At 39.9% G+C, this 14397-nt stretch overlaps 2 protein-coding genes across 3 annotated transcripts in view; one reads left to right on the plus strand and one right to left on the minus strand.

Moving 5' to 3' along the window:
- Positions 1 to 624: 624 nt before the first annotated feature.
- LOC115135518 (ubiquitin-conjugating enzyme E2 D2) lies at positions 625 to 4656 on the minus strand. Its single transcript, XM_029670285.2, has 7 exons — positions 4417 to 4656; positions 3188 to 3251; positions 2862 to 2893; positions 2688 to 2765; positions 2388 to 2493; positions 2098 to 2191; positions 625 to 2008 (listed from the first exon to the last, which is right to left on the minus strand). The coding sequence occupies exons 1-7, from the start codon at positions 4438 to 4440 to the stop codon at positions 1963 to 1965; spliced, it is 444 nt and encodes a 147-aa protein (XP_029526145.1). The 5' UTR covers positions 4441 to 4656; the 3' UTR covers positions 625 to 1962.
- A 2118-nt stretch (positions 4657 to 6774) lies between these two features.
- Positions 6775 to 14397, plus strand: part of LOC115135519 (protein phosphatase 3 catalytic subunit alpha-like) — a 51726-nt gene continuing 44103 nt past the window's right edge. Inside the window, exon 1 of one of the 2 annotated variants that reach the window (XM_029670288.2) lies at positions 6775 to 7218. In XM_029670288.2, coding sequence (XP_029526148.1) covers positions 7164 to 7218 — 55 coding nt within the window. In that variant the 5' untranslated portion in view covers positions 6775 to 7163. The remainder of the gene's footprint in view (positions 7219 to 14397) is intronic. The other variant, XM_029670287.2, reaches the window with a different exon arrangement.

A 14397-nucleotide genomic window follows, 5' to 3' on the forward strand; every position in this document is an offset into this window, starting at 1 on the left:
ACCCCTCCTAAAAACATACTATAATTGAGCATCATGGTAAGGCAGCTGAATTGGTGTAAGTATATTATGCGGCTCTTGACCCACCTTTGTCCTTAAAATTCAGGACAGTGTTGTACAGTAAGTCTCACAAATCAGACAGTTGTGTGAAATATTCCATACAACTTTTGGAGCAGCGTAGCACAGATACATAAGACTGGAATTCAGGTCTAGTGTAGTTGCAGGTTCTGTAACTTTGCTTCAAATAATGTAATAACTAAATTCATTGACTGGGCTGGCAGTAATAAGAACAGCCAGGTCCTAAGTCTTAATGTAAAGTTTGCTGTAAAAGGGACACCATGGTGGTATGAATCAGTTGGAATAATAGGAAGGCTAAATGTTTCACAGTTGTATGAAAAAGATTCATTACGTAGGTTTCATTGTTGCCATCAAAACATCTGCAAAAGTCTCCCACATCAATAGGACACATGCAAGACTCGCCTAGCTAAATAAAAAGGTGAATATATATATATAATAAAACAACCCGTACAAGACATTCCTCTTTTCAAATTGACAAAGCCTTCAGATAAAAATGGTAAAAGCACATATTTGAGCAAGGATATTAAATAAAACAGTGAAACCCACAACTTTATTAATCATGTTTATTACAGTTTAATTAAGACAAGCTCCATGAGCTCCTGGGTAATTAAATATACAGAAGTTTGTCGGTCTGGAAGTCAAGTCCTTGAGTCCAGGGTTCTGAGATCCAGCCAATGAGTCATTGGCGCTATGTCAACAATGGCTGCTCAAATATACAAAGTGAGAAGACAGAATAATGAGTTCACTTTTTTTTAAATGAAAATAACTGAAAATACACCCCAATCATATTGTTTCCTTCAACTTAGCCCACTTGAGGGTAGACAGTTCAACTCTTATCATATTCGTCTAGTGCTACTGTTGCTTAAAACATTTTAGAGCTTGTCTTGTGATGTTGCCTTCAAACATGATTTATTACTCATGTCAAATCTTTGTCCTTTCAGGCTAGATCAAATGGACGATGAAGCTGGATTAATACCATTCCAGTCACAAACTACTTGTACCACCCAACTTATCTGCCTAACATTGGCCGTTTTCAAATCAGACCTACACCAAAAAAAGAAAGATTTGCCACCATTGAGAGAAAAATTATATAATGAAGGCTCAAAGGTCAATCTAAAAGGGTACTATTTTTTTTCTTTAGCAAAAACAACAAGGAGTATATCATTTGACTAAGTTGAGGGTAAACAGTCATTTGGAAGTTATATTCAGATACTTCTATCAATAGATTGCCGTCTCATTATTCTATTGTTTCACTTCATACAGTGCGGATGGGTCCACGGGTACTTAACTATCATCTTAATGACAGTGATTAATATTGTGGTGGGGCTGAGGCGGGATCCTGGGCATACCGTAGCCAAACAGAAAAAGTCCCCTAGAGGTTTCCAGAACCATAGTGACAGATTGAAAGTCATTTCTTATCATAGCCAAAAACACTCTCCAAGTTCCATCTCTCCCCACCCTTACCATCATCTCACAGGATAGCTGGAAGCACAGAGGGAAAAAAAGAAGAAAAAGTTTAAAAAATACAAATAAAAAATACAAATCCCTCAATCTTGGGAAAGCAAACCTTGGGTTCATAAAAAATTATAAGGAACGCTTCTTGGAATCAAATAAGAGTGGTCCTACATGGATGCCGGTGGACATAGTGGCAGAAACTGACAGTGGGGTATACAATATGCAATCTGAAATATGTACAACACCGCAGCTGGACAGGTTTTGAAGGGGGTGAGGCAGGAGAATGGAGGTCAAGTGCGTAGGGAGAGGGAGGGTGTGGCTCAAAGAAATCACTCCAATGGAAACCAACAAGACTTTTCCCATCTTTTTCGTTCAAAGCTCCCCAAGCCTTCGAATATAAAAAGGCAGATTATCTGCTGTTATGCCTTGCGACTACATTGCATATTTCTGTGTCCATTCCCGGGCTATTCTGTTGTATCTGGAATGACAGCAGGATACAAATCACTTTCCTTGTAGCACACAGGCTATACAAAAATGTGTTGAATGTTGAAAATGTGTAAGGCCTACTTTTCCCTGTCGGTCTTGTAGATGCGGGCGATCTCAGGAACTAGTGGGTCGTCTGGGTTTGGGTCACAGAGAAGTGAGCAGATGGACAGGAGGACTGTAGGACGACCAACAACAAGAGTCACCACAGTTCTGACAATCAATGTAAATCTCGGACCTCTTCCTGAGCATAATTCGGGACATACTTACCAGAATCTGTTGTGAAAACTCAAACCATACTGGTTCAAGCCAACCGGAACAAATTATCTAGACCCACATACAAACATAAACCAAGAGCACCATTTTGGACTTACCTTTGGAGATGGTGAGTGCTGGCGACCACTGCGACCTCAGGATGTCCAAGCAGATGCTGCCATTGCTGTTGATGTTTGGGTGGTAGATTCTTGTGGTGAATGCAACCTATAGAGAGGACATGCTTTTTTTTCTGTATCTTGCAAATGTATTACATTTACACCATCTCCTTTACCGCAATGACGAGATGTCGCCTGCACTGAAAACAAACAGTCATGCATGACGGAATTTTACGATCAATGTAAGATCTAGCTCATAGCTACATTAAAAGTCTGCCCACAAGTTCCAGGATACGTCCTTACCTTTGGTGGTTTGAAGGGATAGTCAGTGGGGAAGTGAATGGTCAAGAAGAACACGCCGCCCTGATACGGACTGTCATTCTGCAGAAAGGAAAATTGATGATGGTTACTATATGTCCCAGAATAAAGGCTGTGAACCCCTAAACTTTAAAGAGCAGAACAGGGGGGTATACTTACAGGTCCCATTATTGTAGCTTGCCAGTGAAACACTAGGTAAGAGAGGAGAAAACTGTTTAAATACACTATGAGCACCATTACAAGGAAATAGTGTTTCAATTAGATTTCCGTGCCAATATACAAATGACAACTAGTGTCATTGATGAATACCAGCATCAATCTTTATTGGCTCCCATCTATAGGCTACATTTCATCTACTGTTTTCTTGGGAGTCAAATACTATTTTCTGTGATTAAGATATGAACCATCATGAATATTGATTGAAATAGGTGGTGAAAGTTGTTTGCAGGTGGTGGTGTTGTGTGATAGAAGTTGAGGTGAATTACTGTCATCTCCTACTGGTCCTGCGGAGCACTGTGCTGGAGGGTCACGAGCCAAATCATTTAACTCCTAGGAGAGAAAAAATAAAAAAATAAATAGAGTTCTGATTTCTTCCAAAAAGTATAATACTTCCATGAACAATGCCTGTATTGTATGAGTAATTCAGTAAAACTGCATACAATGTCTCCAATGCTGAATGTGGGCTGGTATGTAGTAGGCTAGGCTCAGATTTGTTGCCAGAAGATAAAGACCTATCAAAATGTAACTCATTTCAAGGACTACAAACAACATTGTGGTCAGACCTGTCCTGTACGGGTTAGCGGGATTCATGTTTACTACTGAACATCGTTTCCGCCACAACTGAAAGTAAGTCAGTTAAATGTCCTCAATGAAACAGAAATAGTACTGGATTTAGAATAGCATGGACGGATAAATATTTTCCTTTCAAAGTCTAACATTCTGTCAACTTCAATCGTTTTCATTAATCATTGATCAGCCAGTGTCAGATGAAAGCAACAGAGCAACTTCATGTTGATACTGAAGACAATGCTGGTAAAACAATTTTATAGCTAGTTACAGTAGCTAACTGGTTTGTTCAAGTCAAGTTGCTGAAGTAACTACTGGCATTAGACAGGTCAGGACCATGGTAGTTATGCCAAACGTGATTTTTGTTGGGGCGTAAACGATACCAGCAGCTGATGTTCATTTGTTTACTACAAGGAAGTAACGTTAGTAGGTAGTACTAGCTAGTAAGGAATTTCCCGAAAAACGTTAGCTAGCTAGTTACATTTGGCAAGCTATGATTAAAGCTAGTCAGCTATTTAGCCAAACTAACTAGCTACCACCGCCAGTATGCTAACTACCTAATTAACTAACTATAGTAAGCTAATGGTAGCTTGCTAATCAAATTAGCTAACTAGCTAGTAGCCAATAACTCATAGTTAACGTTAGTTACCTTGTTAGCTAGCATAGCGCACTGTTATCGATGTCATCTGCCGCTAAACTGTGCTAGCTAACTGCCTAGTAGCCAGCTAGCTAACGCTAGTTTTCAAATGCAAATTAATCTAATCACAAGTTAGCCACTGACCAGGCGGCAGGTGAGGAAAGCGGTCTAAATGTGGGCTAGCAAGCCGTTTTGCTTTAGTAGCCTAGCTCGTAATTGTGCCAAAAGTGAAGGCCAAAAAGGGGGCTAGCTATTAGCTAGCACGGAAGCAAGATAACGTTACTTCCTTACCTTGTGAATTCTTTTCAGGGCCATTGTTGTGTTCGTGCCGCTGTCAATGTACTGGTCGGTTTACTTCTGCGAAACAACGATTATTGCCTCTCCACCCAGATTTTACCCCCCGGAGTTCAAAATGTGTTTTTAAATGGTTGTCTTTACAGTACAATGCGGCGACTGACTATCGGAGTAGCCTAGCGAAACTGAAATACAGTGCGCTTCACCCGGCTCCTCCTAGCAGCTTTGGGAAGTGGGCACCGCATCACTTCTCGGTAGACTGTGACGCAATCGTCTGCTTGCGACACGCTACATCCGCTGGAAACGGTGGGACAGGTTAGAGCTATACAACTGACATCATTTCTGAGTCTTTAGGCTACACAACTCCACTGGTTCCTCCCATATGACTCCATGGTTTGATTAATTTGTGCTATATTTTCTAATGATTAGCTAGACGTATAAATAGGATAGCCCACTTGTATCCGTAATTAGGCCTAACAGGGTCATGGTCAACTTTATATGCATATGTAATATCTGTGGAACCATATGTGCAAGGGATGGACCTGCAACCTCATAGCTGTCAAAAAGAAAAAGCACTACAGAGATTGTTTCACTGTTTTCAGAGTTTTATTTTGTTCATGTAATATGCCTAAGGTTACATCATAGAACATTTAGCCAAGCACATACATTTCTACAGTCATCACAAAGTCCTCGCCCGTCATGCCTACAAAATTCAGATGAAGAGAAGACCCACCAATCCGCGACTTCTATTGTAGCCATAGGCCTACATGGGAATGAGCCGTGGTGGAAAAAGTACCCAATAGTCATACTTGAGTGAAAGTAAAGATACCTTAATAGAAAATTACTCAAGTAAATGTTAGTCACCCAGTAAAATACTACCTTTGTAAAAGTTAAAGTATAAATAATTTCAAATTCCTTATCTTTAACAAACCACAGCACAATTTTCCTTTTTTTTTTAACAGATGTACTGATAGGCACGGGCACACTCCAAACCTCAGACCTCATTTACAAACGAAGCATTTGCGTATAGTGAGTCCACCAGATCAGACGCATTAGGGAGATGACCAGGTTCGTTCTATTGATAAGTGCATGAATTTGAGAATTTTCCTGCCCTGCTAAGCATTCAAAATGTAACGGCTACATTTAGGTGTCAGGGAAAATGTATGCAGTAAAAATATAATTATTCTCTTTAGGAATGTAGCGAAGTAAAAGTAAAAGTTGTGGAAAAATATATAAATAGTTAAGTACAGAACCCCCCCCCCCCCCCCAAAAAAAAAACGACTTAAGTAGTACTTTAAAGTAGTAGTGCTTTTAAGTACTTTCTACGTAAGTACTTTACACCACTGGGAATGAGTAAGGCATCCAAGCCAAGTTGGTTGAGCTTACGTCATCAAACTTTGTTTCACTAGATGGATTCTTATGAGTTGCAAATTGTAGAAATTACTAGAACAAAAATAAAATGTCATGGCCAATATGGCCATATTATAGGCTGCACTGTATGTCTACCACCTGTCTATAATGTAAATTGTAAATGCTATTGTAAAGCGTATCTCCAATATACAGGTAGGTCTCTATAGGCTGCTAAAAAGATAGTTGAGATAAATAAAAAATAGTCTTCCTAGTGCTTGTGACACCACAGCACAGTGTGTTGTTGAGGTGGCAAAACAAGTTGTCTGTCTTTTGTAATTTATATTTTAGAATCCGCAGTGAATCGAGCCTACGGGAAGATGCCCTACCTGCGCCCAAACATTCAGCACTACGGGAGAGCGCTGCGATGAGCGCGGTCTGACTGGTCGCTGGTTTCAGAACCACGGACACTGAACAGCGCCGCGCTCTGGCAGTTCATATAATGAGGATATTCATTCAAAGCACCTGTTATGGGCCTGTGGCTGCAGGAAAACCTTCTGCTGTTAAGATTTCCACTTTCCTCTAATAGGCCTACTGATCCAAGATTATTTGGCATCCAGACACATTTGGTCTGAGAGGCAGAACAGTTTGCGGAACCACATGCCATGGTTATGTGAACACTTCCAGGAAATGTTCTATGTTGATTGGTTAGGTATTCAATGTGTTCTTGTCACACACACACACACATTTTGGGCTTGTCATCTCCTCCATGGATGCCACTTGTTCTCCCATAGGTCTCTCTGAATATTTGAAAATGTTGGAGAAATAACATCTCACATACAAAAAAATCAATGGCACAATGTTTTACCCCAGGAACCTTCACTGATACAACCATACTAAATACAGTAGGCGACAGACCTATGCGTCTCAGGGCACATCCCCACCCCTTTCAGCAAGTGCATAGAATACAAAAACATGGCGCGTGCGTGTTTTTGGGAATCCCCGGCTTTGCCTCCACCTGATGGCAGCATCAGGCAGCCCCGTGAAACATTTGCGTAGGAGTTCCCCTCAACGCCATGTCGGGGTGGTGCAGCGCGCAGTGAGGATCTCCTGAGCAGAGCTCTCTCTCTCCCACTCTGTCTCTCTGCCACCCCCTCCTAATTCGTTCCCTCCATCCTCCGCCACACGACAGCTTAGCACAGCACCCTCCTCAGCAGCATCCACCCTAACTGGGTAGCAGTAGTCATCCCCAGCGCAGGCAGTGATACACTGAGGGACGTATCCAAGTGATGCCACTGCACCAACCAAATCTCGCAACCGCGAAAACACACCGAGAATAAACAGTCACTTCCGCAAGGAGGACTAAAAACGAGTTTGCCTCAAGAGCGCAACTGCCCATGAAGATGTCTAACGTTGACATGGTCTTAAACGCCACGGATCGGGTAGTAAAAAGTGAGTGCATTTTCTTTGTTTTTTAATTATTTTATAGGCTATTAAGAGCTATACGCTATTAATTGTGTGCCGTTTAAGATCTCGTTTAGGGTTGGGTATTGCGTCATGTGGATGTCTGATGTGCTATATAAATAATTGTATTTTGCTCGGGACCTGTGATGTTGATAAACAGTGAAAGGCAGTGACTGTATTTATAGCTATAGCCTACAGACTCTGTGTGTGTGTGTGTGTGTGTGTGTGTGTGGGGGGGAGGGGGGGGGGGTACTCTTCCTAATCGTGTCACGGCAATATGTTTTGCACTGTCCCAATGTGATTGTATTTAGTCATGGACAGGCAGAAGAATATACTAAATGAGGCCGTGTTGCCGTGGAGGTCTTTGCGGTTGAGGCAGTGATGCAGCATGATTTCGCTGGCACTGTGATAGAAGGCGCTTGGTGAATACGTGGATCTACGTACTCACTGGGGGGATGGGGAGGGTTGCAATCTATATTGGAATTGTATGTGGCAGTTTTCACTGTCGATGAGTAAAACATATAGGTTATCTTTGCTTGGATCTTGAGTTTGAAAGTAGCACTCGTTTCGATTAGGCCTATAATTCACGTTTCTTTGGCACGTGTGCCAATAACGTCTATGCTTCTATGATGTAGGCTATTAGTGTGCATATCATAGAAAATATAACATAATGTAGACCTGTAGCCTTTTCTTTCAATAGCCCTATTGTCTCTGCAATATCATTTTCTGGCGTCAAAAGTGCTGTCGTCTGCAATGATGTATAGGGGCTATGCTACAAGTAAAATAGTGTCGACTGAGCTTCAATAATAAGTCACTGTCTTTCCCGTCTCGTTCATGTTAAATGGCTTTTTATTATAAATGTGCCATCCCGTGGGATATATGACAGTTTTAGTCATTTTACGGTGGTGCGTCAGGGCTCCTCCTTGGGGTTGCCGCTTTCCAATATTGGAATAGTTTATTTCTGACGCATTTTATTTACAAATCGAGTCTCAATTGCACACCCAACCCCATGGCACTTGTCTGCAAGCGCAGACGAGGTTTAATCTAATGTAAACCCGCGTTCGGTGCTGCAGCTATCCAGGCCCGGACAGCAGCATTGTGATATATTGAATATGCATTGTTTAGAATAAAAAATACTTTAGCACTTGATTGAAAATAGGGCTATACATCTACTCTTCGGTTTATCGTAATGTAAGGGTGGGAACCTTATGTGGTCCGTGTTTCATAGGGGACTCTAATCTCTTGCAGAACATGTGAAAAGTATAAAATCAAGACGATCACTGCCTGCTAGACCCACCAAGCCCCTGACACCTGTCACATACAGGTCGCGTGCCCCTGCTCAGAAGTTGCATGTATCAACCAATGTCTGGGTGTCACGTCATCGACTGTTCTGCCACTCACCAGATTGCTATAATATGTGGTTAGTTTATAAGTAAAATAACTATCCAGGCATTGTCAAATCTGGCATACACTAATCTGTTGTGGAAGATTCTGTTTGTAAACCAAGATAATCTGTTTGGATTTAATGGGATGCTAGGATAAGGAACAGCACTAGTTCCCGTGTTTTGCTTGTCTTCACTGGTTATTTGGACAAATCACGATTTCGAAGGTGTTACAGGCTGACTACACCGCTTGCGTTGCAAAATAAATGTAGAAAGCGTCTGTGTTGTTAAGGTCTAAAATAGAAGTCAGTTCTATTTGTGGCACCAACGAGTGTCTGTGTTGCCAAGGTCTAAAATAGAAGTCAGTTCTATTTGTGACGCAGATCGGGCTGCAAGTCCTGCCTCTACCATCTCCTCATTGGTTTATAGAAGCAGGTACCCACGTGCCATCTCCTCATTGGTTATACCCACGTGGGTGATTGAAAGACGAACGAGGTCAGTGGCGGTAATGCACCTAATTTATGAAAGTTGCCAATCGCAATATAAAGTCAAGAGAAGAAAAAGCCTGGAAGGAAGAGAGATGACTAGACATGATTCCTTGTGCATTTCAGGTAAAATAACTCAATGTTTATATCCCAGGACAAATTAACAACAGCAAGCTAGCTCAATGGGACAAATTAGCTAGCAAGTGCAAGCTAACTAGCTAAATTGCCATAAATGTTTAATGCTTTTTGACCTGTCCCCAAATTAATATAATTGGTTCAGAGTTTGTTTTGATATTTTAACCTGCATGTCGTGATCGCGTTTGGTGTGGGGGACAAAATACATTTATGCACGATGGAGCACGCGCGCAGCCGGTTTGCGTTCCGTGTTAGCATCTTTCGAATTTGGGAAGGGGAGGTGGCGCATAACTTGCAAAGAGAGAAGGTGGAGCTCCTCATTCTAACATTTCTTTATCTCTTCTCTTAACATGTATGGGCCAAGAACTTCTTTTTTGAAAGGGGTGGATCAGCTTAATATTGCGGACCCCATATGTTTTACATTGGTTATCTTGTTATTAGTCCCACCCTTCAGCTCCATTCAACCCCTCCCATCTCTCTCTCAACCCCATCCATTTTGGATTTCTATTTGCCATATATTTTTCAACTGTGCTGTGATGATTAACAAAAGTACTGAACCTTTCTATTTTCATAGCTTCTACAGATTGTAAATTAAAAATAAACATTTTTGCTAAAATAATTATTATATTATTGATTGACTGACTATGGCTTTTCAAACCATCCAGTGTTGCTATCTGCAGCATTAGTTCTAGAAAAATGTTGCAATTCTTCAGCCATTCCTGGACCTGTGACCAAAAACGAGCTACAAATGGACAATACCAAAATAAATGATCTAATGACTCTGCCTCCTCACAGCAAAATCTTCAGAGCTGGGAAGAATGTATCCCCCATATATATAACATTCTATTGGTTGCAAGAATTTTGTATAGTAATTTATATTGAAAAATTTGACATTTTGAATCGGGCGTTGTTTTGTGTATCAATTCATAAACATGTGCCATGGAATGGATACATCGAAAATCTCTTCCCAAATATTTAGCAATTTAAATGGCACAGCTGTCCGTTTTTTGGTCCTTAAATGAAATTGGTATATGTGTTTATTTATCACACTTTCTTTAACCATTTATGTTCTTTAAAACAGGGCCGACATACAAGTTCCTTACTTTTTTCCCCTTCTACTTGCCTCTTCCATTTTTGTGGTAATGCTGCAATTAGTTGGTTGTAATTTTGGGTAGAGCAGATATTTCCATATGTCTGTGTTAGCTGCATGTGTCACATAACTACACCAGTCCTATTTATGATATCATTCACTAAAATTATACCTTTTTAAAAAATTTATTCGAAAAAATACTTTTAAAAAATCTATTAGTATATGTGAGTTTAACCACAATATTTGTTGTATTATTTGTTCTGTCTTTTCAGGTGGATCAAACTGAAATTGTAACCAACTTTCTAAGGCTTGTTTAAAAAATAACGATATTTTGGAGATTATTTCCTTTTCAAACAACCGAAAGTGAGTAGGTGTAATCTGAATAAAGGGAAAAAAGCCATTCTTGAACATAGGATGAGACATTCCTACCAATTTACTAGAGAACCAGTTTGGATTTAAGCATAACTTTTGTATGACTGATGCCTTTAGTGAGAGGTCTAATGCTTTGATATTTAATCATTTCTGCCCTACGAATTCATATTCGTTATATAAATAAGCCTTTTTAATTTTGTTTGGCTTGCCATTCCATATAAAATGGAATATTTTTTGTTCATATAATTTAAATAGCAGGTCACTAGGTGTAGGCAAAACTATAAGCAAATAGGTAAACTGTGATATGACTAAAGAGTTAATCAGGGTGATTTTTCCTCAAATAGACAGGTATTTTCCTTTCCATGGTAGCAAGATCTTATCTATTTTGCTAACTTTCTATAAACATTTATTGGAGTGAGATCATTTCTTCCTTTTGGGATTTGTATACCTAGTATGTCCACATCTCCGTCAGACCATTTCATTGGTAACCTACACAGTAATGTAAAATGTGAATTTTTTAGTGATCCAATACGTAATATCATAATTTGGTTTTAATCCAGAGACGATAGCAAAAGTATCTAGATCCTCTAAAAGGCCGTGGATAGATTCTAATTGTGGTTTTAAAAGAAAAGATGAATCAGCGTACAATGAGACCTTCGCTTTTAAGCCACGGATTTCTAATCCCTTAATATTATTGTTTGATCTAATTTTAACAGCTAACATTTTGATGGCAATAATAAATAGATATGCCGATAGTGGACCACCTTGTTTTACTCCTCTAGATAGTATAACACTTTGAGATGTAGCCATTATTTACACCTAGGGTTACTATACATAACTTTAACCCATTTTATAAGAGATTCCCCAAAATGTATATATATTAATTTATATAAAATTTATATATAAACTCCAGTCGTATTTTTCAAAAGCCTTTTCAAAATCAGCTATGAAAACCAGGCCTGTTGTCCCATATATTTCATAGTATTCTATTGTTTCCAGTATTTGTCTTATATTATCTCCAATGTATCGTCCATGTAAAAAACCTGTCTGATTAGGATGAATAATATCTGACAATACTTTAATTCTATGTGCCAAGCATTTTGCTAGGATTTTTGCATCACAACACTGAAGTGTAAGAGTTCTCCATTTTCTTTAATGGACTGGATCTTATACACACACACACACACACACACACACACACACACACACACACACACACACACACACACACACACACACACACACACACACACACACACACACACACACACACACACCACTTGGGTCCTGTTTCAGTATTAATGATTAATGATATCAGAACTTCTTGTTGCATGTCTGATAATCTACCATTTACAGTGGGGCAAAAAAATATTTAGTCAGCCACCAATTGTGCAAGTTCTCCCACTTAAAAAGATGAGAGAGGCCTGTAATTGTCATCATAGGTACACTTCAACTATGACAGACAAAATGAGAGAAAAAAATCCAGAAAATCACATTGTAGGATTTTTAATGAATTGATTTGCAAATTATGGTGGAAAATAAGTATTTGGTCAATAACAAAAGTTTATCTCAATACTTTGTTATATATCCTTTGTTGGCAATGACAGAAGTCAAACGTTTTCTGTAAGTCTTCACAAGGTTTTCACACACTGTTGCTGGTATTTTGGCCCATTCCTCCATGCAGATCTCCTCTAGAGCAGTGATGTTTTGGGGCTGTTGCTGGGCAACACGGACTTTCAACTCCCTCCAAAGATTTTCTATAGGGTTGAGATCTGGAGACTGGCTAGGCCACTCCAGGACCTTGAAATGCTTCTTACGAATCCTCTCCTTCGTTGACCGGGCAGTGTGTTTGGGATCATTGTCATGCTGAAAGACCCAGTCACGTTTCATCTTCAATGCCCTTGCTGATGGAAGGAGGTTTTCACTCAAAATCTCACAATACATGGCCCCATTCATTCTTTCCTTTACACGAATCAGTCGTCCTGGTCCCTTTCCAGAAAAACAGCCCCAAAGCATAATGTTTCCACCCCCATGCTTCACAGTAGGTATGGTGTTCTTTGGATGCAACTCAGCATTCTTTGTCCTCCAAACACGACAAATTGAGTTTTTACCAAATAGTTCTATTTTGGTTTCATCTGACCATATGACATTCTTCCAATCTTCTTCTGGATCATCCAAATGCTCTCTAGCAAACTTCAGACGGGCCTGGACATGTACTGGCTTAAGCAGGGGGACACGTCTGGCACTGCAGGATTTGAATCCCTGGTGGCGTAGTGTGTTACTGATGGTAGGCTTTGTTACTTTGTTTCCGGCTCTCTGCAGGTCATTTACTAAGTCCCCCCGTGTGGTTCTGGGATTTTTGCTCACCGTTCTTGTGATCATTTTGACCCCACGGGGTGAGATCTTGCGTGGAGCCCCAGATCGAGGGAGATTATCAGTGGTCTTGTATGTCTTCAATTTCCTAATAATTACTCCCAAAGTTGATTTCTTCAAACCACGCTGCTTACCTATTGCAGATTCAGTCTTCCCAACCTGGTGCAGGTCTACAATTTTGTTTCTGGTGTCCTTTGACAGCTCTTTGGTCTTGGCCATATTGGAGTTTGGAGTGTGACTGTTTGAGGTTGTGGACAGGTGTCTTTTATACTGATAACAAGTTCAAACAGGTGCCATTAATACAGGTAACGAGTGGAGGACAGAGGAGCCTCTTAAAGAAGATGTTACAGGTCTGTGAGAGCCAGAAATCTTGCTTGTTTGTAGGTGACCACATACTTTTTTCTCCACCATAATTTGCAAATAAATTCATTAAAAATCCTACAATGTGATTTTCTGGATTTTTTTTCTCATTTTGCCTGTCATAGTTGAAGTGTACCTATGATGAAAATTACAGGCCTCTCTCATCTTTAAGTGGGAGAACTTGCACAATTGGTGGCTGACTAAATACTTTTTTGCCCCACTGTATATAGGAGTGGTTAAAACATGGTAATAATGGTCCTCTGAGTATATAAAAAAAAGTTACTTCCACTGGTATGCAATCCAGCCCTGGAGTTCCCAGCCTTAAAGGCTTTAGTTGCATCAAGAAGTTCCTCTGTAATTTGGCCTTCACATGAGTCAGATGTTAATTTTACATTATTAGAAAAAAAATCCATACAATTAGTTTCAAGTTAGTGGAGATGGAAACTGAAACAAAAACATTCTTAAAGTACTTTACTTCCCCTTTCTAAATATCAGTCGGTGAATCATGCGTGACTCCATTTGTAACAAGTTAACACATTTTGGTAGCATTTCTATATTGAAGATTGAAAATAATTTGGTGCATTTTTCCCCATATTCTATCCAGTTGGCTTTATTTGTATAATATATTACACTGGGTCTTTCTTGAATAAGTTCCTCCATTTCTTAGTTTTTCTTCTAACGTATTCTGTGCCTCTATGGTACAGCTTAAGTTCTTGACCCAGAACTTAACCAGCTGACCAATTACATGAGACTTTAGTTCTGGGTTAACCGAGAGTACATATAAACCAGAGGCTGGTGGGAGGAGCTATAGGAGGACAGGCTCATTGTAATGGCTGTAATGGATTAAATAGAACTGTGTCAAACATATTGAAACCACGTTTGAGTCAGTTCCATAAATTACATTCCAGCCATTCCAGCCTGTCCTCCTATAGCTTCTCCCACCAGTCTCCTCTGATATAAATTGATAGGC

The sequence above is a fragment of the Oncorhynchus nerka genome, linkage group LG10, assembly GCF_034236695.1.
Source record: "Oncorhynchus nerka isolate Pitt River linkage group LG10, Oner_Uvic_2.0, whole genome shotgun sequence".
Taxonomy (NCBI): Eukaryota; Metazoa; Chordata; class Actinopteri; order Salmoniformes; family Salmonidae; genus Oncorhynchus; species Oncorhynchus nerka.